Source organism: Xenopus laevis, chromosome 4L (genome assembly GCF_017654675.1).
Source record: "Xenopus laevis strain J_2021 chromosome 4L, Xenopus_laevis_v10.1, whole genome shotgun sequence".
NCBI classification, from domain to species: domain Eukaryota; kingdom Metazoa; phylum Chordata; class Amphibia; order Anura; family Pipidae; genus Xenopus; species Xenopus laevis.
In genome coordinates, this window is record NC_054377.1 from 7,253,348 (window position 1) to 7,278,445 (window position 25,098).

The 25,098-nt window shown below is 43.1% G+C and overlaps 1 protein-coding gene across 2 annotated transcripts in view; it reads right to left on the minus strand.

The window, feature by feature from the left end:
- Nucleotides 1-1,470: 1,470 nt before the first annotated feature.
- Nucleotides 1,471-25,098, minus strand: part of tspan18.L (tetraspanin 18 L homeolog) — a 63,516-nt gene continuing 39,888 nt past the window's right edge. For both annotated transcript variants that reach the window (XM_018257308.2, XM_041589750.1), the window contains exons 3-9: nt 8,964-9,048; nt 7,604-7,798; nt 7,229-7,303; nt 5,726-5,824; nt 3,562-3,741; nt 3,304-3,387; nt 1,471-2,924 (exon numbers count right to left, since the gene is read on the minus strand). In XM_018257308.2, the coding sequence (XP_018112797.1) occupies nt 2,877-2,924; nt 3,304-3,387; nt 3,562-3,741; nt 5,726-5,824; nt 7,229-7,303; nt 7,604-7,798; nt 8,964-9,026 (744 nt within the window). In that variant the 5' untranslated portion in view covers nt 9,027-9,048 and the 3' untranslated portion in view covers nt 1,471-2,876. The remainder of the gene's footprint in view (nt 2,925-3,303; nt 3,388-3,561; nt 3,742-5,725; nt 5,825-7,228; nt 7,304-7,603; nt 7,799-8,963; nt 9,049-25,098) is intronic.

Below are 25,098 nucleotides of genomic sequence, written 5' to 3' on the forward strand. Positions count from 1 at the left end.
CCTCTCCGGTCGTTTACAAAACAGAAGTCTGCTCATAGAAAAAAAAAGAACATCGGACAGTAGCAAAATATCACAGTACGACAGCAGAATTTGGATAGAAAGAAGCATTTACAGTTACAAAATTCTGAACAGTTAAGCCCCACCCTTCCCCTTGAGTGGGAGTGGCCTGGGAGGAGCTCTTGGTTATTAGGGCCCAGTTTTGCAAATGAGAAGGGGACAGACCATTATAGGGGGAACAGGGGAGTCCCGGCACTAGCAGGGTTGGCGGTTTTCCAGCCAAATTGGGCTATTGATTTATAGCCCAGGCGGGTTTTGAAAGTACAAACTAGCCAAGATACGGATTTGGGCTACTTTTTGGCGTCTTTGGCTGGTTTGTACTTTGGAAACTAGCCAACGTTTTTTCTTGCCCTAATGTGCCACGCCTGCGTCTCCCAATGCATGTTGGGTAATGTCGTTTTTGTTTAACCATTTGCCAAGTTTAATGTAGGACTACAATACCCAGCATGCAATGGGACGGACTTGTGTAGAAGTCAGGAGTTAGCAGATTGTGGGCTCTGTGCCCCAGTCTCCCATCACCCTTAGGGCAGGACTACATGGCCGTTTCAGCCGCGATCCGACGCGATGCGCAAAATCGCAAGCGTCACGTCGGATGCGACGGAAACAAGGTAAGTAATGGCAGTGTCCGATTGTGTCGCATTGTTGATGCGTCCATCAATGCTGCGACACGATGCGACAATTGAATTACTTACCTTATTTACGTTGCATCCGATGTGACGCCTGCGGTTTTGCGCAGCGCGTCGGATCGCGGCTGAATCGGCCATGTAGTCCTGCCCTTAAGCATTCTCACATTTTCTGGTGACTTTCCGACAATTTTGGGGCAAAAATCTGCTGGCCACCAAAATGAGGTTTGACCTGTTTTAGCGATATTTATTGAAATCATATAAGTATCAGGGACTTATGGGGATCCTAAAACCCCCAGCGACGGGCGAGTCTGTCCCATTTTGCTTCATGGAAAAATTTGAAAAAGGCATATTTTAGGGATGCACCAAATCCAGGATTCAGTTCGGGATTCAGCCTGTCGATCACAATCCTAATTTGCATATGCAAATTATGGGTGGGGAGGGCAATCGCATGGCTTTTTGACACAAAACAAGGAAGTTTTCCCCTTCCCATCCCTAATTTGCATATGGAAATTAGGATTCGGGTTCGGTATTCGGCCGAATCTTTCGCTAAGGAATAGGGGGTTCGGCCAAATCCAAAATAGTGGATTTGGTGCATCCCTAATTTATTTTTAGACTTTTTTTCACTGCACATATTGTGCTATTTTGGGCTACTTTTGACGTTCCGCTTGGCTAGTTTTAGGCTGGTTTTGTAGCCGACTTTGGCTGGTTTTGAAAATTAGACCTGGTAACCCTGGGCTCTAGATTACAGCGAGTTGGTGGGGGTAACACAGACGCACAAGCACAGACACAATGGACACAACTGTATTGTATTCACATTGATTTACACGATTAAGTGGTTTCGGTGGCTGAAGCAAATCACAAAGCAGCGTTGTGCAAATTGAATTAAAGGCCAAGTAAAGCCACAGAGGTATCAAACTCCTAAATGCCCAGTGGGCCGCCAGCCCAAAGCCTCTACTTCGAGGAGCAGATCATCCCTGGGGGAAGTGATCAGGCTACTGGCCTATGGAGTCAAGCCTGGGATTTCTATTGATACGAAAGCAAATCAAATTTTTCGTTGGGTTGTAAAATCTCTAAATCCAAATCCAAAATGGCGTCACCATAATCCCTTTGCCCTCCAGGAACGTTCAGCCCCATTTATTGGGATTGTCCTCATTAGATCGCTGGAAACGGCTCAGTTTTAAGGCACAGAGGACCCCCCCCTCGTAATGCACCCACTGGTGAGTCGCAATGTGCAAAATAGTGCAAGCCCCTCCCACTTGTGCACCAGCCTATTGCATTAACTCGGGCGAGACCTGTATAAGCGTCTTGAAATTGTCGCTCCTGGAAATGAGATTTATATATTAGGGAGGTCCAATGGGCACCCCTTATATTTAAACCAAAAATACTACTTGTAAGAGGTCCTACTCTACAGTGGCCCCTAATTCCAACTGGCGGTTATATCTGTAGAACCCATAGATGTAAAGAGATACTGGATCATGAGCGCAATGAGAACCTTATTGCAGTCCTGGGATGCTCAATAATAGTAAATCAGTAGTCGTGTGGGTAAGTGCGCATTCCCAGGATGCATCTCTGCAGCACGGTAGCAATAAATTCTCCTTGCCAATGGGCTAAAGGAAATCATTTTCTCCCGCTGGTGTCCCCAGCGACGCACTCTTTCCCCCTTTCCTATTAATGCAACTGCCAGTTTTGAGGAACAACAATGGGGGCCCCGAAGGAACGCCCCATTACAAGTATTTAATATTATGGCAATTGCAACAAAGTCCAGCAATGGGTTGAGAGGATTCGTTTCAGCAAAAAGAGTGTCACTTCTCCTCCTGTCATGTGGCAGGAATAAACAGTTCAAAATGTCTTTAGACTGTAAGCTCTTGAGAGCAGGATCCTTGAATCCAATTGTTTTATTCAGCACTTGTTCCTGCCTCTAGATGGGGGGCCCTGTGTCGATCATTAATTCATAATCCAAGAGATAAAATATCCTTTAATTGTTATAAGCTGTTGTTTCCGGGCTGCAGACGGGGAGCAAATCGCACCACAAGCGAAGAATAATCCAAAAAGTTGTGCTGCAGAACATTCCAGGCCGGGAAAAGGGTTGTCATTTATTTTAATAAGTTCCTGTCGCTTCCTATGGGAGATGGGGGAGGGGGTGAAGACCCAGAAAGTTTTGCACATACTCTCCTCTCTGCAGTCTCTTTGCTTTTACTGAATCCCTCGGAACAGGCACATGGCAAACACCATCGACAGGAGCTACAGGACGGAAAAGAAATGAATCAAGCGAAAAGAAAGTACTCGGCCTATAGGGGGCGGCATTAGCTGTAAATTATTAATCAATGCAATAGATTGGCAGCTTGATAATATTAATAGATGGTGCTTTAAATTAAAGGGACTTTCATCTTGAGTAGTTACCCAAAGCAACCAATCATAATTCTGCTTTCCTGCGTCTTTTGGCAGTTAATAATAATAATAATCGGCTTATGGGAATACTGGGCAACTTTTCCCATGGGCAGTAACCCATGGCAACCAATCAAACAGTTGCATTCATTGCTCTACTTGCCAATCACGGATTGGTTGCTATGGGTAAATTGGCACAGTGTTGATAAATGAGTCTTTTTGGCGACTTTCTTACCTCTATGGCTAATACCCCGATTGCCAGGGCCCCCGCGAGATACACGTACGGCTCCACGGAGTTCAGTATCACCGAGTAGCAGCCCTGAGGAAAGGCAATACAAGGGAATATATGTTAGTTATGCCTCCCATTGGCTGCCAGGGGAACTCTGAGCGTTCCAGTTCAGCAACAGTATAACAGAAATAAAGGGAAGTTAAACTTGTAATCCATCTCTGACTATTAGAATGTGATTTGGGCTAATAATAATATTGATGATACCTGTCGGTTCTGATAGTTCTCTCGGCCCAGCAGGCAATCCCCCCTGCTGATGATTTTCCCAGCTCTGGACTGGACCTCCCTCTGGCAGCAAGCCTCGGGCACGGCATCGTACGGGTGCAAGGCCCTAAAGCGAAGGGCGTCATCGAAGTCTTCCGGTCCGTTCACACCGCAGCATCCAAACTGCAAGGGACCAATAGCAAGGTTGCTATATAGGTTGATATGTCTAATTGCAAACCATGTACCTTTAATTTCTTGCAGGAAGAGAAATGAGCTCCGGCCACTAGAGGGAGCTATTGCTCCGATAAGCTGCTTTTGCATGGACCTTAAAAATCAATGGCAGTAGGAAACCCCCTTGTTGGGGTCCAATATCCCCTATGGGGTGATTCTTAAAGGGATACTGTCATGGAAAAACATGTTTTTTCCAAAACACATCAGTTAATAGTGCTGCTAGTGATACTGAAGTCATTTGGACTTCAGTATCACCTTTATGCTGATGACACCCAACTCTACTTGTCTACTCCTGATCTTTCTAATTCTGTCCTTTCCCAAGTCACAGACTGTCTCTCTGCTGTCTCCTCCTGGATGTCTCAGCACCACCTGAAACTGAACCTTTCTAAAACAGAACTCATTATATTTCCTCCAAGATCTTCCCCTGTCCCTCAGATATCACTCACCGTAAACAACACCACCTTTCATTCCACCACACAGGCTGCCTAGGAGTCATCTTAGACTCTCATCTGTCTTTTTCACCACACATTCAAACACTTGCAAAATCTTGCCGTATTCAACTGCGCAACATTGCTCGAATACGACCCTATCTCAGTTCAGAATCAACTAAAACACTGATTCAGTCTCTCATCATCTCCCGCCTTGATTACTGCAACTTACTCCTCACAGGTATTCCAACAAGTCACCTTTCACAACTCCAATCTGTTCTAAACGCGGCCGCTAGACTCATTCATCTAGCTCACCGCTCAACATCAGCTGCTCCCATATGTATGTCCCTTCACTGGCTCCCAATCTCTTCTAGAATCAAATTCAAATTACTTACACTCACATTCAAGGCCCTTAATAATGAAACCCCTCCCTATATTTCATCTCTAATCTCCAAATACACTCCTTCACGAAACCTACGCTCTGCTTCTGATCTTCGCCTCACTTCTCCTCTGGTCACTTCTGCCCATTCTCACCTACAAGACTTCTCTCGGGCTTCTGCTTTTCTCTGGAACTCTCTGCCACAAGCTGTCAGACTTTCTCCTTCTTTCCAAACTTTCAAGTGCTCCTTAAAGACCCATCTGTTTAAAGAGGCCTATTCGATGTACCTTAATTAATCATTGCTGTATCAAAAATGACAAAGTATTTATATAATCCTAATGTCTCAATTGTACCCTAACCTTTTAGTTTGTAAACCCTATTGTACTCTGTAATCCTTGTCTGTTATCCACCATTTATTCCCTGTTTGCTATAACTGCAGTAAAGCACTGCGTATCTTGACAGCGCTATATCAATAAATGATGATGATGATGATGATGATGATGATGATAATTGTGCACTGATGATAATTGCTCAAAAGAGCAAACTGATTTTTTTTATATTTAATTTTGAAAACTGACATGGGGCTTGACATATTGTCAGTTTCCCAGCTGTCCCAGTCATGTGACTTGTGCCTGCACTTTAGGATGGAACTACTTTCTGGCAGGCTGTTGTTTCTCCTACTTAATGTAACTGAATGTGTCTCAGTGGGACATGGGATTTTACTATTGAGTGCTGTTCTTAGATCTATCAGGCAGCTGTTATCTTGTGTTAGGGAGTTGTTATCTGGTTACCTTCCCATTGTTCTTTTGTTTGGCTGCTGGGGGGGGGAGGGGGTGATATCACTCCAACTTGCAGTACAGCAGTAAAGAGTGACTGAAGTTTATCAGAGCACAAGTCACATGACTGGGGCAGCTGGGAAACTGACAATATGTCTAGCCTCATGCCAGATTTCAAAATTGAATGTAACAAAATCTGTTTGCTCTTTTGAAAAATGGATTTCTGTGCAGAATTCTGCTGGAGCAGCACTATTAACTGATGTGTTTTGAAAAAAAACATGTTTTCCGATGACAGTATCCCTTTAATGGAACAATGGGCCCAGGATTTATACATCGGGAGCTGCCATACTTACAGTAATCATGATGGAATTCCACGTGGAGGAGAAGACCTCTGTGCTGTTTTCTCCATGATAATGTCTCTTCACCTCCTTCGCAAAGAAGTCTTTGGACAACTGAGAGAGAGAGAGGGGGCAAAGTCAGAAGAAAAGTCAGAAGAAGAAAGAAATGGCAGCTGCCCTGAAGCCTGCACCACCCAATTCTGACCACTAGATGGCCTAAAACTGATTTACCCATAGTCATCCTGAGCTGCCTCCTGAATATATAGGTATGGCTGAGACCTACCTAGAATGTTTGGGACCTGGAGTTTTACAGATAAGGGATCTTTTTGTAATGAGGATCTCCATACCTTCACCTTTAAGTTAACGTTTAGTATGTAATAGCATGGATAATCAGTCTTCATTATTTATTTTGTATAGTTTTTTTTAAATTATTTCCCTTTTTCATTTGACTCTTTCCAGCTTTCAAATGGTGGTCACTGACCCCATCTAAAAAACAAATGCTCTGTAAGGCTACACATTTATTGTTATTGCTCCTTTTTATTACTAATCTTTCTATTCAGTCCCTCTCCTATTCATATTCTCTTTCTTTTCTCTTTTCTTTTTCAAATCAATGCATGGTTGCTAGAGTAATCTGCACCCTAGTAACCGGATGGCTGAAATTGCAAACCTGGAGAGCTGCTGAATAAAAAGCTAAATAACTCAAAAACCACAAATAATTAAAAAAAAATTTAAACCAATTGTAAATTGTCTCAGAATATCACCCTCTACATCGTACTAAAAGTTTATTTAAAGGATAAGTAAACCTTAAAAATTAGTCAATATCAATAAGTCAATATGTTCTTCTGCTTAGGAAAGATGTCATAAAGGTTTCTAATTTTATTCCTAAGCAGAAGAACATCAGCCTCTTTCTTTCTCCTGACAACTTCCTTGACTACTTGCTGGTCAGACTGGTGGGAAAATGACCAGCAGGTGGCGCTGTTGTAACAAGATTCATTCATATTAACGGCACATGTATCCCTTAATATCTTGGAATTAAAGAAAAATAAATAATGAATGTATATTGCAAAAGTGCTTAGAATAGCACCTTTATCGGTTTTACATTCATTTATTTTTAAGGTTTACTTATCCTTTAACCTGCCTGTAAGGCTACTTAAAATGTAAGCATTAAAGAAACCCATTGGATTGTTTTACCATCTAATAAGGATTAATTGTATCTTAGTTGGGATCAAGTACAAGCTCCTGTTTTATTATTACACAGAAAAAGGAAATCATTGTTTAAAAATCTGAATTATTTGATTGAAATGGAGCCTATAGGAGATGGCCTTCCCGTAATTCAGAACTTTCTAGATAACAGACTTCAGAATAACGGATCCCACACAAGGAGGGCAGACATTACTTTTATTTTCCGCTGAAGGAGACTAGAGAGATACCCAGAGCCGTTGGGAAGAGCTGATAAGGCAAATGGATATTATTATCACACAAACATGTCAGATAAGGGGAAGCGTAAATCCGACTTACATTCTCCCGGAATAGGAACGCCAGGATAGCAGCCGACAGCTCCGCTAGGAATATCACCAGGATGAACATGAAGAACTGCAACACACAGAGTTGGGTCAGTGGGATCAGAGAAAGGGGCAGTAGACATCTATATATATCTATTGCTATTAATGAGCACTAATGGAAAATGTTCTCTTCCCTGTAGACAGGGTAATGGAGATGAGCTCTGTATAAACAACCCCCTCCATTTTGTTAGGCTCTGAAGCAGCAGCTCATTATACAGAGAAAACTATATAGTGGGAGCATTTGGCTCCTATTCTCCAGCTAAAGGACCACCAACCTGTAAGAAATAGGAGGTAAGTGACCCACGACGGTCTCAGGCTGGTGGATACTTACGAAGACCAGCAGACATTTATTCTCACGGATGGCTCCGCAGCAGCCCAGGAATCCCAGCAAGAACAACATGCCTCCCATAGCCAGGACCAGATAGGCGCCCATGAACAGCAGAGGGGTGGTGGCAATGATTTCCCGAAAACCAGTAGGATCGACAAGGACCCAGACCCCAAGTCCAAGCAGCGAGGCACCACCAAGCTGAGGAGAAAACAGCAAGAGTGACACTTACAGTAAATATTATTATCCCATTATTTGGGATTCGGCCGAATCCCTAAATCCTTTGTGAACGATTCAGCCGAATACAGAACCAAATCTTAATCCTAATTTGCATATGCAAATTAGGGCCGGGAAGGGAAAAAGTGAAAAAACATTTTTTACTTCCTTGTTTTGTGATAAAAACGTACGTGATTTCCCTTTCCGTCCCTAATTTGCATATGCACAGTGCTGCGCAATATGTTGGCACTCTATAAATACATGTTAATAATAATATGCAAATTAGGGTTCGGATTCAATTCGGCTGAATCCGAATTCCTACAGAAAATGGCCAAACCCTGGCCGAATCCCAAAACGAATCCTGGATTCGGTGCATCCCTAGTAAATATAATATATGTACAGTATAGAATATACATACATATATATATATTTCTGCATTTTGCGAAACTGCGGCACAAATTCACAGCGGTAAATAAGCCGCAAAGACAAAAAAGTCGCCGCAAGAAAAACCTCTCAATGACTTTAATGCATTTTGAGTGAGCAACAGCTTGAGAAAAAAACGCCCAATGACTTTAGTGCATTTGGAGGGAGAAAAAAACGTTTGTCGCCTATTGACTTCAATTCATTTTGTAAATTTTTTCGCAGTTTTGCTAATTTTTTCGCAGTTTTGCTAATTTTTTTGTAGTTTGGTGAATTTTTAAGTGAAGTGAAACAGGACAAATTCGCTCATCACTATTGATGATTTCCCACGCTCCCTAAGCTCAGCTTCCCAACAGCAGCCCAGAGCCCACTGAGCATGTGCAGTGCCACTGACTCACAAGAGAAGCCTAACAAGATCCAAGATGGGGAGCTGCTGCGGCAACTTTGAATGTCTCAATCGTTACTGTTATATCGTTACTGTTATAGTGCTGCTGAACATCTGCGCTGGTACAGTTCGGCATATAAAATACAGTAATATTGATTTTTAGGCTTTAGTTTCCCTTTAAATTCCCAACCATAGCTCTGCCAGTCAATCCTGCTTCTAACAGAGCTGCACAATTGAATCATTTGTTTTTTGTTTCTCATTAAACAGGTGAGAGAATCTCTCAGGAAAGTGCGAAATGCAAATCCCGGGAGCAGGGCCCCTCCCAGGGGGGCGGGGGACACTTACAAATATGAAGAAGTTGAAGATGAACATAAGATATTTGATGCAGCTCAGATTGTCCCCCTCCATTTCTGTGGTACGGCCAAGGATTCTGCAAAAGAGAAAAAAACAGGCAGAGGCCTATTATTAAAGGGGAAGCAGGATGCAGCAATAAATATTTGCAGTTGGTCTTCTTTATCTGTGAATTGCATTCTGGGATAATTGTGTAAGATAATCAAATCACTGCTAATGCGTGTGTGGGGCCTTAGCAACCAGATACACTTTTCATTTACCAGGTTTAGGAACATATAAGCTTTAGCCCATATATGGGCTGGCTGTGCGAAATCAATTATCCAATTGGTTGCTATGGGTTACTAGACCGGGAGGACAACTTGCACCTTTAATTATAGCCCCCATAAATTTCAAAATGAAAAAGCTTCTACAATATTTTAAGCAGTTCAGGCACATTGCAGATTGTCTAAGAATATCATAACCTAAAGGGGAGATATACCCATCCATAAAGCTTCCAGTAAAATTACTCTTCTGAGCCGTCCTCTTAAAGCCATATTGTGTCATTTAAAGGGGTTGTTCAACTGTTAGTATAATGTAGAGAGGTAAATTCTGAGACAATTTGCAGTTGGCTTTCATTTTCTATTATTTGTGGTTTTTAAGTTATTTAGCTTTTTATTCAGCAGCTCTCCAGTTTTCAATGTCAGGCATTTAGTTGCTAGGGTCCAAATTACCCTAGCAACCATGCATAGATTTGAATAAGAGACTGGAATATGAATAGGAGAGGCCTGCATAGAAAGAGGAGTAATAAAAATTGCAATAACAATAAATGTGTAGCCTTACAGAGCATTTGTTTTTTAAAAGGGGTCAGTGACCCCCAATTCATTGCTGGAAAGAGTCAGAGGAAGAAGAAGGCAAATAAATTGAAATAACTATAAAACATTATTCACAAAGACAATCTTAAAATGTAACCCCTAGTTTTCTCAGGGGATGCTGTAAAAGTAGTAGAAGAAGAAGACGACAAATAATTAAAAAAAACATGAAAAAATAAATAATTAAGACCAACTGAAAAGTTGCTTAGAATGAGCCATTCTATAACATAATAAAGGTTCATGTGCATAAACCTGCCTGACCCAATATCGTAGCTTGATGCGAATGAGCTCGGCATAATGAATTCTGCACTTTATAAAAAGTGGGCCCTTGTTCTGCCGGTGGTGCAAGTGGTCACCCTAGCTGGGTGCTCCCTCTCTAAATCCACTTAACCCCAGCGCCTCGTCTCGCAGACTCTCAGGACTCACTCCAGCCGCTGCCATGGAAACCAGTTTGTCCGAGAGGGGCCCTTGACAGACAGGGCAGGTTTAAGTGGTTTTTTTTCCTACCTAGGAACCACTAATCTAATCTCAGCCGCGTTGTGCATGGATCTTTCTCAGAATTATATTTTCTATCATTAGGCAAAATTTAATTTTGGGTTTATTTCCCCTTTAATATGTGCAAGCATTGCCTCCTTTTAGCCTGACTGTGCCAGTCACTGGTATGGGCATTACCTGCCCTACATAATGTCCAATATCCAATTACTGCAGAAGTCAATAAAGAAAAATCTTTTCTTCCAAACAATGTACTAAAGAGCAGCAGTCGCAACCGCTCCTGCAGTCGGCCTGGGTGTACTTAGTGTAATTACTGCACTCCCCCCCGCTGACTTACATTATCATTAATGAAAAGCTTTTAGCCCGCAGGCACCCGCCGACTACAGCCCGACTGTTTGTTTCTGGGGGCCGGAGAGAATAGAAACATATAGATCTAAGATAAGATCAGTAAATACGGGCAGATTTGAACCAAAATTGTTTAAAAAGGGGACAACATATTCCAAAGCGCTGTATACAGTATTAGAATGTCATAAGTACTGACTGATACAGGACATAAGAGCTTACAATCTAACATCATGCACATACTAATCAATTGCACTGGTAAATACGTTCAGCCAATCATTAAAGGGGCTGTTCACCTTTAAATTAGCTATTGGTATAATGTAGAGAGTGATATTCTGAGACAATTTGCAATCGGTTTTCATTTTTTATTATTTGTGGTTTTTGAGTTATTTAGCTTTTTATTCAGCAGCTCTCCAGTTTGCAATTTCAGCAATCTGGTTGCTATGGTCCAAACTCCCCTAGCAACCATGCATTGATTTGAATAAGAGACTGGAATATGAATAGGAGAGTCCTGAATAGAAAGAGCAGTAATAATGTTTCTATATATCTGTAACCTTGTTATGAGCTAAGGGGGTTCAATCTGAAGGCCAGTTAGGGGGAGATTTGGGGTGAGTGCTTATTTGTGCCCTGGGTACCCCTGGAACTATAGCAGGGTGAATGTTACCCCAATGTTTCTATATATCTGTAACCTTGTTATGAGCTAAGGGGGCCCAGTCTGAAGGTCAGTTAGGGGGAGATTTGGGGTGAGTGTTTATTTGTACCCTGGGTACCCCTGGAACTATAGCAGGGTGACTGTTACCCCAATGTTTCTATATATCTGTAACCTTGTTATGAGCTAAGGGGGTTCAATCTGAAGGTCAGTTTGGGGGAGATTTGGGGTGAGTGTTTATTTGTACCCTGGGTACCCCTGGAACTATAGCAGGGTGACACCCCAATGTTTCTATATATCTGTAACCTTGTTATGAGCTAAGGGGGCCCAGTCTGAAGGTCAGTTAGGCGGAGATTTGGGGTGAGTGTTTATTTGTACCCTGGGTACCCCTGGAACTATATCAGGGTGACTGTTACCCCAATGTTTCTATATATCTGTAACCTTGTTGTGAGCTAAGGGGGCCCAGTCTGAAGGCCAAATATGACAGGTCCCTGTAACTAATGGGACAGCTGAAACCCCCTTTGCTACTTCTCTCACCCCAAACAACTTTGAAAAATTAAGTTTGTAAATGGTGCTGAGAGTCACATTTTATATTTCATCTCAGAAAGTGGTATTGTGAATGTAAATGAGTATTTGTGGCCTATTGATTACAGGAGGCATCAGCGTAGACTACAAATTCATGTTTGAAACAACCAGACCTCCTATTGCCCCACTACTGGATCACCAGACAAGCAAATATCTGTAACATAAGTGTTAAAAGCCCTCAGGGGAGGAATAGAAGGAGTAGTATTGATTTATACAATATTGTGAGAGCCACAGGCATCTGGTTACAGAAGAATCTCACACACACAAACAGATGAGAATGAGAATTTCCTAAAAGTCAATTATCTGCATCGTTTTTTACCCTTTCATTTTGTGGATAGAAGACAATATCTTTATTAATTATCTGACAAAACGAATTGCAGAGGGATGTGTTCATCACAAATGACAGGTGCCGATCTTTTATTAATTGTGAGCTCTTGCGGATCTTGTATTAGTATGTTTATAGATGGCAAAAACAGGACAGGATGGCAATAGAAAGGGGAACTTGAGACAGTGGGGCAAGATGGAGACTGAGGGACAGGAGTAGAGTAAGAAGAAGGCATTAGGGAAAGATGGAGACTGAGGGACAGGAGTAGGGTAAGAAGAAGACAGTAGGGAATGATGGAGACTGAGGGACAGGAGTAGAGTAAGAAGAAGACATTAGGGAAAGATGAGGATTGAGGGACAGGAGCAGAGTAAAAAGAAGGCATTAGGGAAAGATGGAGACTGAGGGACAGGAGTAGAGTAAGAAGACGACAGTAGGGAAAGATGGAGACTGAGGGACAGGAGTAGAGTAAGAAGAAGACAATTAGGGAAAGATGGAGACTGAGGGACAGGAGTAGAGTAAGAAGAAGTGAGGATGGAATGATGGCGATTAAGGGACAGGAGTAGAGTAAGAAGAAGACAGTAGGGAAAGATGGAGACCGAGGGACAGGAGTAGAGTAAGAAGAAGACAGTAGGGAAAGATGGAGACTGAGGGACAGGAGTAGAGTTAGAAGAAGACAATAGGGAAAGATGGAGACTGAGGGACAGGAGTAGAGTAAGAAGAAGACATTAGGGAAAGATGGAGACTGAGGGACAGGAGTAGAGTTAGAAGAAGACAATAGGGAAAGATGGAGACTGAGGGACAGGAGTAGAGTAAGAAGAAGACATTAGGGAAAGATGAGGATTGAGGGACAGGAGCAGAGTAAGAAGAAGGCATTAGGGAAAGATGGAGACTGAGGGACAGGAGTAGAGTTAGAAGAAGACAGTAGGGAAAGATGGAGACTGAGGGACAGGAGTAGAGTAAGAAGAAGACAGTAGGGAAAGATGGAGACTGAGGGACAGGAGTAGAGTAAGAAGAAGACAGTAGGGAAAGATGGAGACCGAGGGACAGGAGTAGAGTTAGAAGAAGACAATAGGGAAAGATGGAGACTGAGGGACAGGAGTAGAGTAAGAAGAAGACAATTAGGGAAAGATGGAGACCGAGGGACAGGTGTAGATTAAAAAGAAGTGAGTATGGAATGATGGAGATTGAGGGACAGGAGTAGAGTAAGAAGAAGACAGTAGGGAAAGATGGAGACTGAGGGACAGGAGTAAGGTAAGAAGAAGACAGTAGGGAAAGATGGAGACTGAGGGACAGGAGTAGAGTAAGAAGAAGACAGTAGGGAAAGATAATGGGGAAAGTGGAAGAAAATAGGACAAGATGGAGACACTTTAGCTCAGCCCTTCAGCAGTTTCAGGAGTATAAGTCTCATGTGCTGGGAGTTGTTGGTCAGCTTTGTGGGCCATAAAGTAAAACAATGATTAAATCTGCTGCAGAACTGATAAAATTGAATTTTTATCGCACTACTGAGTAAATTGCAGAGTTCTTCAGAAAATACTCCATTCTTCAATTGCCTGGAGACCCACATATTACTCCCTGTCCCCTACTGCTATTTGCCAGTACAAAACACAGCTTTTACCAATCAAGCCTGGGCTGAAGAGCTCTCAGCGCCCGAGTCCTCTAAGAGGGGAATTAACTGAAGGTACATTTTTCTGTGGGATATAAAAATAGAGACGAGTTTGTAACTATGGCAATTTATACTGCGCACAAAACAAATCTATTGGAGTGGGTTGGATGGCCTCTCGGTGGGTCTTAATTGGCATCATGCAATCACCGAGTAGCAGCGATTATGGAAATATTCCCCAGAACATTAGACCCGGCAGAACAAGTGGTTGAACCCCACCGGCACTGCCCTTCTAAATGCCAGCCAACGGGCTCTCTTTGGCAATTAGATGCACAAGCTAAAAGGACGTTGTTAAAGGGGCAATAAACCTTAAGAAGTTGGTCTATTAGGACTGAGAATTCTATTGGCCAGTGACCCCATAGATACATACAGGTTAGGCTGACATTTACACCGCACGACTGCTGTTTGCTTACCCCATTACGCAAACTGAGCAGATGAAAAAGAAGAGTTCTGTCCCCCAGTGCCCAGCTGGTATTATCCAGTGACATTGCCATTCAAAAGATGGCAGCCATGTGGTTGGCACTCCATATAACAGAATTCCCTTGGTCATACAGTTTATGGCAGCATAGAACCCAATAGAGTGCACCCACTTTTTCTGGTGGCCAAAACAACAGGCAGATATCTATAGGGCAGGCATTGATGTGTCCTTTCCCAACGGGTCTCTGTAGGGCCTCATTATAATATGATTGTTGGCCCCAGGGCCAGCTGTTGGATCAGCCTGATTTAGTCCAGTGAGCTGGGGGCCCTTAATGGAATCCATGCAGCGCCCCCATGTGTAATAATATAAGGAGATGGCATTTTCAGCGAGGCTCTGCCCTTATAGCTATTCAGTCTATTTATTAGGGGAAATAAAGTGAAGATAAAGTGGCAGTTACACTCACTTTCCCTTAAGTGGCATTAGTGGGAGATTAAAGGCAACACAAGTAGGAAAGTGCCGGTGCCATTACACCTTGTCTAAAGCAAAGAGTTGGATTGAAAAGATTTTATTCATGTTATTATTATTTGTCGCCCTCGCAGGGATCAAACTGAGCATATTGTACTCCCAGCAAGTGGCCCCGTATATACCAACTCCCCGCAGAGACAGCTAGACAGACATCTGGATAAGACAGAGATAGACAGAGTTAGAGAGAGAGAGAGAGAGAGAGAGAGAGAGAGAGAGAGATGATAGATAGATAGATAGATAGATAGTTAGATAGATAGATAGATAGATAGATCGATGATAGATAGATAGATAGATAGATCGATGATAGATAGATAGATAGATGATAGATAGATAGATAGATAGATAGATAGATAGATAGATAGATAGATAGATAGATAGATAGATAGATAGATCGATGATAGATAGATAGATAGAAAGATGATAGATAGATAGATAGATTGATAGATAGATAGATAGATCGATGATAGATAGATCGATCGATGATAGATAGATAGATAGATAGATAGAAAGATGATAGATAGATAGATAGATTGATAGATAGATAGATGATAGATAGATAGATAGATAGATAGATAGATAGATCGATGATAGATAGATAGATAGATAGATAGATAGATAGATAGATCGATGATAGATAGATAGATAGATAGATGATAGATAGATAGATAGATAGATAGATAGATAGATAGATAGATAGATGATAGATAGATAGATAGATGATAGATAGATAGATAGATAGATAGATAGATAGATAGATAGATAGATAGATAGATAGAAAGATGATAGATAGATAGATAGATATAGACAGAATGACAGACAGACAGATGATAGTCGATAGATAAAAACAGACAGAAAGACAGATAGATAGTTAGACAGACAGATAGATATAGGCAAAAAGACTAATAGATAAAGAGAGAGATATTTTGGTCCTGCCAATAAAGCTCATTTGATTTGATTTGATTTTGATTTGTTCTCTTTTAAGAAGCCGAAAAGTTCCACCTTCTGTTTTTCATTATCAGCACTGCATCCCTGGTTGTGACTACTGAAAGGGACACAGCGCCCTCCCCACCTGCTTTATGTAAAATTGTCCCAGGGCTCAGTATAAGGACAAAAGATGCCGGGAAGCCAGAGTCTCTGCGCAAAGACAAACACACTCCCCACTATGCACAGCCCCTGCCTCACTCTCAGCTTTCCCCCCAATATTATTATCCGGATAAGATGTGGAGCCGTCAGACCCCGGAGACTTCTGTAAGTGCAGCCGGGGCAGAGTGACTGACAGCTGAGGCCGCTCTCCAGGGACAACCATGTGTACTCCACATGTCACTGACCAACTGCAACGCAAAACAGCGGCCGATGGGAGAGATGGGATTACTGGACACCAACATCTGAGCTGATTAGTTGCACACATGGGGCAGGGGGGTATCTCTCATCTCTCTCCTGCTTTATGTACTAAACAATCTCCAAAGGAGGGGGGGGTAAGTAGAAAGCAATGAACTTGATGTCGACAGTGAACTACAAATCCCACCTCCTGCAGCCTTTTCCCTGCCTGGAATTTCAAGGGTTAAAAGGGTTGTTCACCTTTAAATTAAATGCTAGTATAATGTAGAGAGGGATATTCTGAGACAATTTGCAATTGGTTTTCATTTTTTATTATTTGTGGTTTTTGAGTTATTTAGCTTTTTATTCAGCAGCTCTCCAGTTTGCAATTTCAGCCATCTGGTTGCTAGGGACCAAATTCCCCTAGGAACCATGCATTGATTTGAATAAGAGACTTGAATATGAATAGCAGAGGCCTGAATAGAAAGATGAGTTATATAAAGTAGCAATAATGATACATTTTAGCCTGACAGAGCATTTGTTTTTTAGATGGGGTCAACGACCCCAGTTTGAAAGCTTCAGAAGAAAAAGAAAACGAGAGGTTAGGCAAGAGCAGGGCAGAAGTAAAAAAAAAGGAAAAGGGACATTAGGAACAGTAATATGTAACAGCGCCCTTAGTGGCCAGAGATGCATTTCCTACGACTTAGAAATAATTAAAGGGAACACAAACCCTCCTTTTAAGAAGGGAATCTACATGGAACTTATTGTTTCCTACTTCCTACCAACTTGTCCCAGGGCTTTCTGCAATCCATTAAGTAAAGTGATATTCCAATTAAAGGAAAGTCTGTAAGGGATTATACATACTGAGGGCAATTACCTGTGTTAATCACACAGCTTCGTTAGTTTATAATACAGAAGTGCAGGCGCTCTCCACAAGCCATTAAACACCCACACAGGATTAAGCATCTCCGGCAGGGGCTTATTCTCATGCTTGGCATTCAGGGCCTGCTTGCCCTTTAAATTCTACACTGCTTCTTCTTCTTCTTCCCACACCAGCAGCACCCGCTCTTGTTACGATGGAAATGAGTCAGGCCACGTGTACAGGCTGCAGGGTGACCTACAATTAACCAACCAGCACCCACAGATATTTGTTGTACTTGAGACTTATAACACTGTAACATCAAGTCACCTTGAGTCACATATTTCTTTCTTGTCTGTATAATTAAGTTAATATGACGCTATTGTGCCTACAGTTTAAAGGAAAATATACTGTATTCATAAACTGCTCTGATTCTCATGCTAGACTAAGAGAACCCCTACCATAAAGCAAGTCAGCACTGCTGCGATATGGCCAGGAAGGAAGTAGAGACTTTCTTATAGGAACTCAACTGTCCTGGTTATATATCTGTAACCTTGTTATGAGCTAAGGGGGCCCAGTCTGAAGGTCAGTTAGGGGGAGATTTGGGGTGAGTGCTTATTTGTACCCTGGGTACCCCTGGAACTATAGCAGGGTGACACCCCAATGTTTCTATATATCTGTAACCTTGTTATGAGCTAAGGGGGCCCAGTCTGAAGGTCAGTTAGGGGGAGATTTGGGGTGAGTGCTTATTTGTGCCCTGGGTACCCCTGGAACTATAGCAGGGTGACACCCCAATGTTTCTATATATCTGTAACCTTGTTATGAGCTAAGGGGGCCCAGTCTGAAGGTCAGTTAGGGGGAGATTTGGGGTGAGTGCTTATTTGTACCCTGGGTACCCCTGGAACTATAGCAAGTGGTCGGCGTTGTGGGAAAGCGCCATTGGGAAACGCTGAATTTATTCGCCAACGCGCACTATGGAGCTTAGCTGCGTGTTTTCCCCCCTTTCCTTTTTTTTTTTTTCTAATCAGGGTCTTTTATTTGTTGCCATAGAAATGGGCAGAAGGACTCCTTTTCTCTCAGATCCGTGTTTATTTGAGGTCGGCTCAAGCTGCCCCCTGTTCGTTTAGCACAAGTCTGACATTTCAAGGGGAAGTCTTTCATACAAGAGAAATGTTTCTGCCCGCGGCCGTCTTGCCGGCTCCATGGGACGTCTTCATTTCTGAGCAGAAAGGACTTTTATTCCAGTGGCGAGACACAGGCCCAAAAAAATAAATAAAAAAAACTCAAGTGCAAGAAGGCAGTTAAATTGCCTAAAAGGAAGACAATTTCCATGGGGCATGTGAGAGGGGGGAACTCGAACCCAAAAGAAATTCTTTTGTCCCTGGAGTAAAGTCTAGAGGCATAAAAAGATTGAATTTTCATTTATATTTTTTAAAGGACAAGTAAAATAGCATTGGCTGAAATCATATCAAAGTACAGGTATGGGACCTGTTATCCAGAATGCTTGGGACCTAGGGTTTTCTGGACAACAGATCTTTCTGTAATTTGGATCTTCATAACTTAAATCAACTAGAAAATCATGTAAACATTAAATAAACCCAATAGGCTGGTTTTACTTCCAATAAGGATTAATTTTATCTTAGTTGGGATCAAGTACAAGCGACTGTTTTATTATTATTTTATTCCCAGTGGGCCCGGTGCTGTGGAGCAGAGAATAAGTGGATGCAGAATTGGAGTAGGAGGAGTGTAGCAGAGGTGCAATAGGGGAGAAGTAGGGGTTAATGACATAAATAACAGGGGGCGCCTGCCTTCAATGCGGCCCAATAGCAGCAGTGACAGCGGTAGAGATGGTGATCTAATGATGATCAATAGGGGAGGGTGCAATTTAATCATAGGGTGGGGTCATATTTGGGTGCAATGGGACTAGGGTTGCCACCTCACCCCTTTAAAACCAAACACATGTGGAATCCACAGCCGGCATGGCTAATTAGCAATTCATTTAGATGCATGCTGCAGACTGAACTGGTTTATGTGCAACCATGCATCATGCATCTTAGGGCTCTTACTCACGAGAGGTTGTAGCTGCGCTCCCCTGCGTTCCGTTTTTCTGTGTTCAGCCGCAGGGGAGCGCAGGAATAGACGTATTACATTTTTTCCAATGGGGCTGTACTCACACAGGCGCGTGTAGGCGCCGAACGCAGGAAAAATGCAGCATGTTGCGTCTCAACCTGCGTTCGGTGCCTATACGCGCCTGTGTGAGCGCAGCTTCAAATGCTCGTCTGTAAGAGCCCTAAATGAATTGCTAATTAGCCATGCAGGCTGTGGATTCCATATGTGTTTGGTTTTAGGGCTCTAAGGGCCCTTACTCACGGGTGTTTTTAGCTGCGCTCCCCTGCGATCCGGTTTCATGCGTTCAGACGCAGGGGAGCGCAGGAGTAGACACACTGAATTCTTTTCAATGCGGCTGTACTCACACAGACGCATGTAAGTGCCGAACGCAGGTTGGGACGCAGAATGTTGCATTTTACCTGCGTTCTGCACTTACATGCGTAGGGTCCAAATTCCCCTAGCAACCATGCATTGATTTGAATAAGAGACTGGAATATGAATAGGAGAGGCCTGAATAGAAAGAGGAGTAATAAAAAGTAGCAATAACAATAAATATGTAGCCTTACAGGGAATTTGTTTTTAGATGGGGTCAGTGACCTCTGTTTGAAAGCTGGAAAGAGTCAGGAGTAAAAGGCAAATAATTCATAAACTATAAAAAAATAATAATAATGAAGACCAATTGAAAAGTTGCTTAGAATTGGCAATTCTATAACATACTAAAAGTTAACCTGAAGGCGAACCACCCCTTTAAGAAATGCAGACGAGGAAAAGGAAAGTATAAGAAAACCAGCAAATCAGGCAAGAAATGAGAAACATACATTTATATCTGGGACACTTTCCAACCTCTCCTTCTGCTTCCAGAATCCTTGCACAGATATATTGGGATTTATGGTTAGCTAGGAATGCTGGGACTTGTAGTTCAAAGGCCACAGTATGGGAAACAAGCAAGGGGGGCTGAACTGACCTGATCTAATTCAGTTGTTCATTGACTGCACCCGGGCTGTTCCAGCTGAACATGTACCCCCATTGCATACCTCCCAACTGTCCCGTTTTTAGAGGGACAGTCCCTCTTTTGACAGCTCAGTCCCCCATTTGTACTGGAAAGTCCAGTTTTTCTCTGCACTGAACAGGCAGAAAAAGAAACAATGTTTCTAACTTAATTGGCTTTTGGCAGAGAGCCCAGAACAGCTACACGCTGCAGATAAGATACTTTTGTAACAATTTCCGGATAAGCAAATAAGTAATTGTAACAATATAAGATAACAGGTCCCTTGGGAGAAGTTAAATCTCACAGCTTAAAGGGCAATACACCTTCATCAGCAAAAATGTAATAACTGGGAAAAAAAAAACACAGAAATATGTTCAAACTTTCATAACCTGCCAAATGTTGTTAAATGAACGTGGTAATTAGGGGGTGTGGCCACAAAAACGGGCGTGGTCAAAACATTTTTTGAAAACTTTTTTGTCCCTCTTTTTATTTCCAAAATGGTTCGGAGGTATTGCCGTTGCCAAAAGCCACAAATTACAGCTGATAAGTCATTATGCTGAGGATATACACGGCTATTACACGCCAAACACTGACAGCTGCTAAAGCTTTGTCCTGAGTCGGCTGCAACATGATCTGGGCCGCATCATGAGTCGCATGGGGAAGTGCATGCATCTGCCCCGGCCAATAATTCCCCCTATCATTATTTTGTGGTTAAGAAAGGAGACGGTTTGTTATATTGGGCGGCCAGCTGGCTCTCGTCCACCCGTGTATGTGACCAAGGCACAAGCTGCCCGGCACTTTACAATCTGTCACACAACAGAACAATTTGCTGGGGAAGGGGGGGCTCTCGGATCTCCCCAAACTCTCTAAGGACGGCAGCTTGCAAAGGCTTAATCCACCCTTGGAATTTTCTGCTCTTTGAACTGATCTCGAAAAATCCTTTTACAGGGAAACTGAAGCCTCCCCATCTAATGGGAAACTGCCGGCAGGATAAAGAGTAACAAAATACTACTAATACCTGAGAGCAAAGCTTGTGTGTAATTCTGCAATGTGCTGAAAGAAGGGGCATAGGGGCCGATTTATTAAGGATCCGGAAAAATTCCCGGCACTTTGATCTTATTTCTTGCTTAACATCACTTTACAAATCTCACAGATGTGCCGATTAGTCAGAATGCCTTCCATTGCCCTAAACATTCACATTCCATGAGTGTTAGTGCTCGGTGCTACTCAGCCCCAGCACCAAGAGCTGCCATCATTAATCATAGGGCTCTTTAATACTACTAGGTCAATAGAGCCTTCCATTGCCTTAAGTATTCATATTCCATGAGTGTTAGTGCTCCGTGCTATTCAGCACCAGCACCAAGAGCTGCCATCATTAATTATAGGGCTCCATACTACTACTAGGTCAATAGGGCCTTTCATTGCCTTAAGTATTCATACACCATGAGTGTTAGTGCTCGGTGCTATTCAGCACCAGCACCAAGAGCTGCCATCATTAATTATAGGGCTCCATACTACTACTAGGTCAATAGGGCCTTCCATTGCCTTAAGTATTTATACTCCATGAGTGTTAGTGCGCGGTGCTACTTAGCCCCAGCACCACGAGCTGCCATCATTAATTCATACTCCATGAGTGTTACTGCTCGGTGCTACTCAGCAACAGCACCAAGAGCTGCCATCATCAATCATAGGGCTCCTTACTCTTACAAGACCCACAATTATTAGCCCACTAGTCATCTGGGCCCCTTGGAAGACCATCATAAGCCACTAATTATGGCTGAACCATACTCTCTTGCAAATACCAGCACTACACTGACCTTCAATCTGGAACAGCACAAGCACAACATTAAGGTCTTGCTTAACTGCATTCTCCTGCCATAGGCTCCTTCAGGTCTGAATGTGAAGCTAGACTCTGTGGGATGAATGTGCTGTAAAGTCATGGGCAGAACTAGCGATAGGCAGGGTAGGTACATACCCAGGGTGCACTAGAGGTGGGCAGTGGGACAGACAGACTGGTGTTGTGAGGGTGAAGAAAGCAAGCGAGTGAGTGCTTTGCAGCAATGCCATTTTCCACGGATAATTATTCATAAATATTGATATCTTGTAATAAGACACGGACACCCCACGGCACCAGAAACCCCCCCAGAGTAACACCGAGGACCCTACTTTGTGTCAACTTGTTCCAACACAAACAATTCCAATCACCCCTCTATTCTCTTCTCCAGACAATAATTCCAAATGAGACCCCGCCCAGCAGGAAAGGGAGGAATTCGGCTGTTCCATTCTCAGACCAACGCACGCAATTAATTTTGTTTTTTAAAATGCCAAAATGTTGTTGTTCAGCTGCTCCCCCTAGCCCAAAAAAAAATCCTGACTTTCATGGGCAGTGAATGAGCCGTACCATGGGAGCGCCAGCTGGGGAAGGATTTCTGTTCTGGAACCGAATGGGTTAGGCCCGGCGCCTGTTGTTTTTTTTTTTTTTTGCAGAACACCATGTAATTCAGTTTGTCTGTTCCTTGCCCAGCAGCTGGCGACCAGCATATCAGTACAGCGCCAAAGCCTGCCGTGACTCAGGGTATATAAATCGCTGTGAACAGTTTCCAGTAACTGGAATTATACTCGGAGTTGAAGCTGCCATATAGGTTGAGCAAGGTGGAAAAAAAAAACCGATGGGACTTATAGATTCGGTGTGTTCAGGCCGACTTCTTAAGGTGGCCATACAGAGACAGATCTGCTCATTTGGCGATATTGTGGGTGATATTGGACTGATCCAATCGTATCATACTGCAGTTCGGCGTTCGGATTGCGGAACCCCATCAACAAACAGATGCGGTCCGCCTGCCCGATCGACATCTGCCCGACTTTCAGCCAGAAATCGATCTGGGAAGCCCGTGTATGGCCACCTTTACTGGGTTGCACGCTGGTGGTATGCCCAGGACCCTCCCCACAGCCTAAAAAAGTGGTCTAAGTGGGCAAAATCCAGCTACTACAAGAGTTGCAGTTGCAGTTGCACCCATGCAGTCTGTTTGCATACATCCCGAATGTCCCGTTTAGTGCGGGACAGTCCCGATTTTGACAGCTCAGACCGCAGTCCCGGATTTGTTACCCAAATGTCCCGACTTTCTCTTTGATCTCCTGCACTGAACAGCCAGAAAAAGATACAATGTTTCTAAAACTTAATTGGCTTTTGGCAAAGAGCCCAGAATATGTGGCAGCTGCACATAGATACACGTGTAACAATTTAAGATAAGCAAAGAAACAATTGTAACAATTTAAGATAAGCAGGTCTCTTGAGGTAACAGTGACTTGCAGCTAAAAAGGGCAATTCACCTTCATTAGCAAAACTGTAATAACACATAATAACCACAGAAATGTGTTCAAACTTTTGATAACCTGCCAAATTTTGTAAAAGAAACCTGGTAATTAGGGGGTGTGGCCAAAAATGGGTGTGGTCAATTTTTTTCCCCCATGCTTTTGTCCCTCTTTCTATTTCAAAAATGTTGGGAGGAGTGTGTATGTTCTCCTTGTGTCTTTGTGGGTTTCCTCCCACACGCCAAAAACATACAGGCAGGCAGTGGCTTAAATAGATATAAATGGGCCCCGCAGCAAATTATTTTTCAGGTCCACGAAAGGTTGACTCGTTTTACCAACATTTATTGAACTATATATGAATTTGGGCCTCATGGGACCCCTATACCTCCTGGGCTCCCCTGCAGTCTCAGGGTCTGCTTCCTCTATAGTTACACCCCTGCAGGGAGGCAAATTATTGCCATAGGGTCCTTAGATTGTAAGCTCTGCAGCGGCAGGGAATGATGTAAAACCCTCTGTATGTCGGCACTATATAAACAAAGAAGATATGAGCGGATTCTCTCTTGTATGGTTGATTCTTTGGGTGCAATAACTAATCTGTTTGTCCTTATGTACTCAAAAACATTCTCCAGCCACTTAATATTTGTCTGTCTCGGAATTCTCTGGGTGTTTAATTCAGCACATGGAGCAAGACTACAGAATAAAGGGCACATTTTACCGCACGCAGGATTAATATTTGCACAGGTGCATTCTCACAAGCGCTGGTGCACTCACGCTCGGGGGGGGTATTCATCCCAACGGACACCCACTACAAAGATAGGGGAGCTTCTTCCTTCCCAGACCCCCCTCACCTCAAACACAGCTGACCAAGGCTTCCAGGAACGAGACCCCCTCGTTAGGTAAACGACATTAATCAGGAATGCCAGCTCCTGTCTGGAGACCTCCCAGGAATCACTAAGGAACAGACCCGCCTCACTTTCTGTTTGTATGGTGCTCAGCCATCAACGGTTTGCAAATAAATAATAAATTTGCATGACTGTTACAGTGTCTCCGCAGATAAAAGAAGATTAAATTGCTCCTTTTTCATCATCCACACACACACATATATATATATAAGCCTTGAAATCACTGAACGTGGAAACTGCCACCTTTAGGGCTCTTACAGACGAGCGTTTGAAGCTGCGCTCCCCTGCGTTTCGGTTTTATGCGTTCAGCCGCAGGAGTAGACGCATTCAGTTTTTTTCAATGGGGCTGTACTCACACAGGCGCATGTAGGCGCCGAACGCAGGTTGAGACGCAACATGCTGCATTTTTTCTGCGCTCGGCGCCTACATGCGCCTGTGTGAGTACAGCCCCATTGAAAAAAACTGAATGCGTCTACTCCTGCGCTCCCCTGCGGCTGAACGCATATAACCGGAACGCAGGGGAGCGCAGCTTCATACGCTCGTCTGTAAGAGCCCTTAGAGGAGCAATTAAAGGAGAGCTACGGAGGCAGTTTATTGCCAATAGATTAGCTGCAATAGTGCAAGCCATAACGCTATATTTATTCTGTAGAATGTTTTGCCATACCTGAGTAAAAAGCTCTAGAAACTCTCTGTTTGTTTAGGATAGCAGCTGCCATATTAGCTTGGTGTGACATCACTTCCTGCCTGAGTCTCTCCCTGCTCACTCATAACTCTGGGCTCAGATTACAGCAGGGTGGG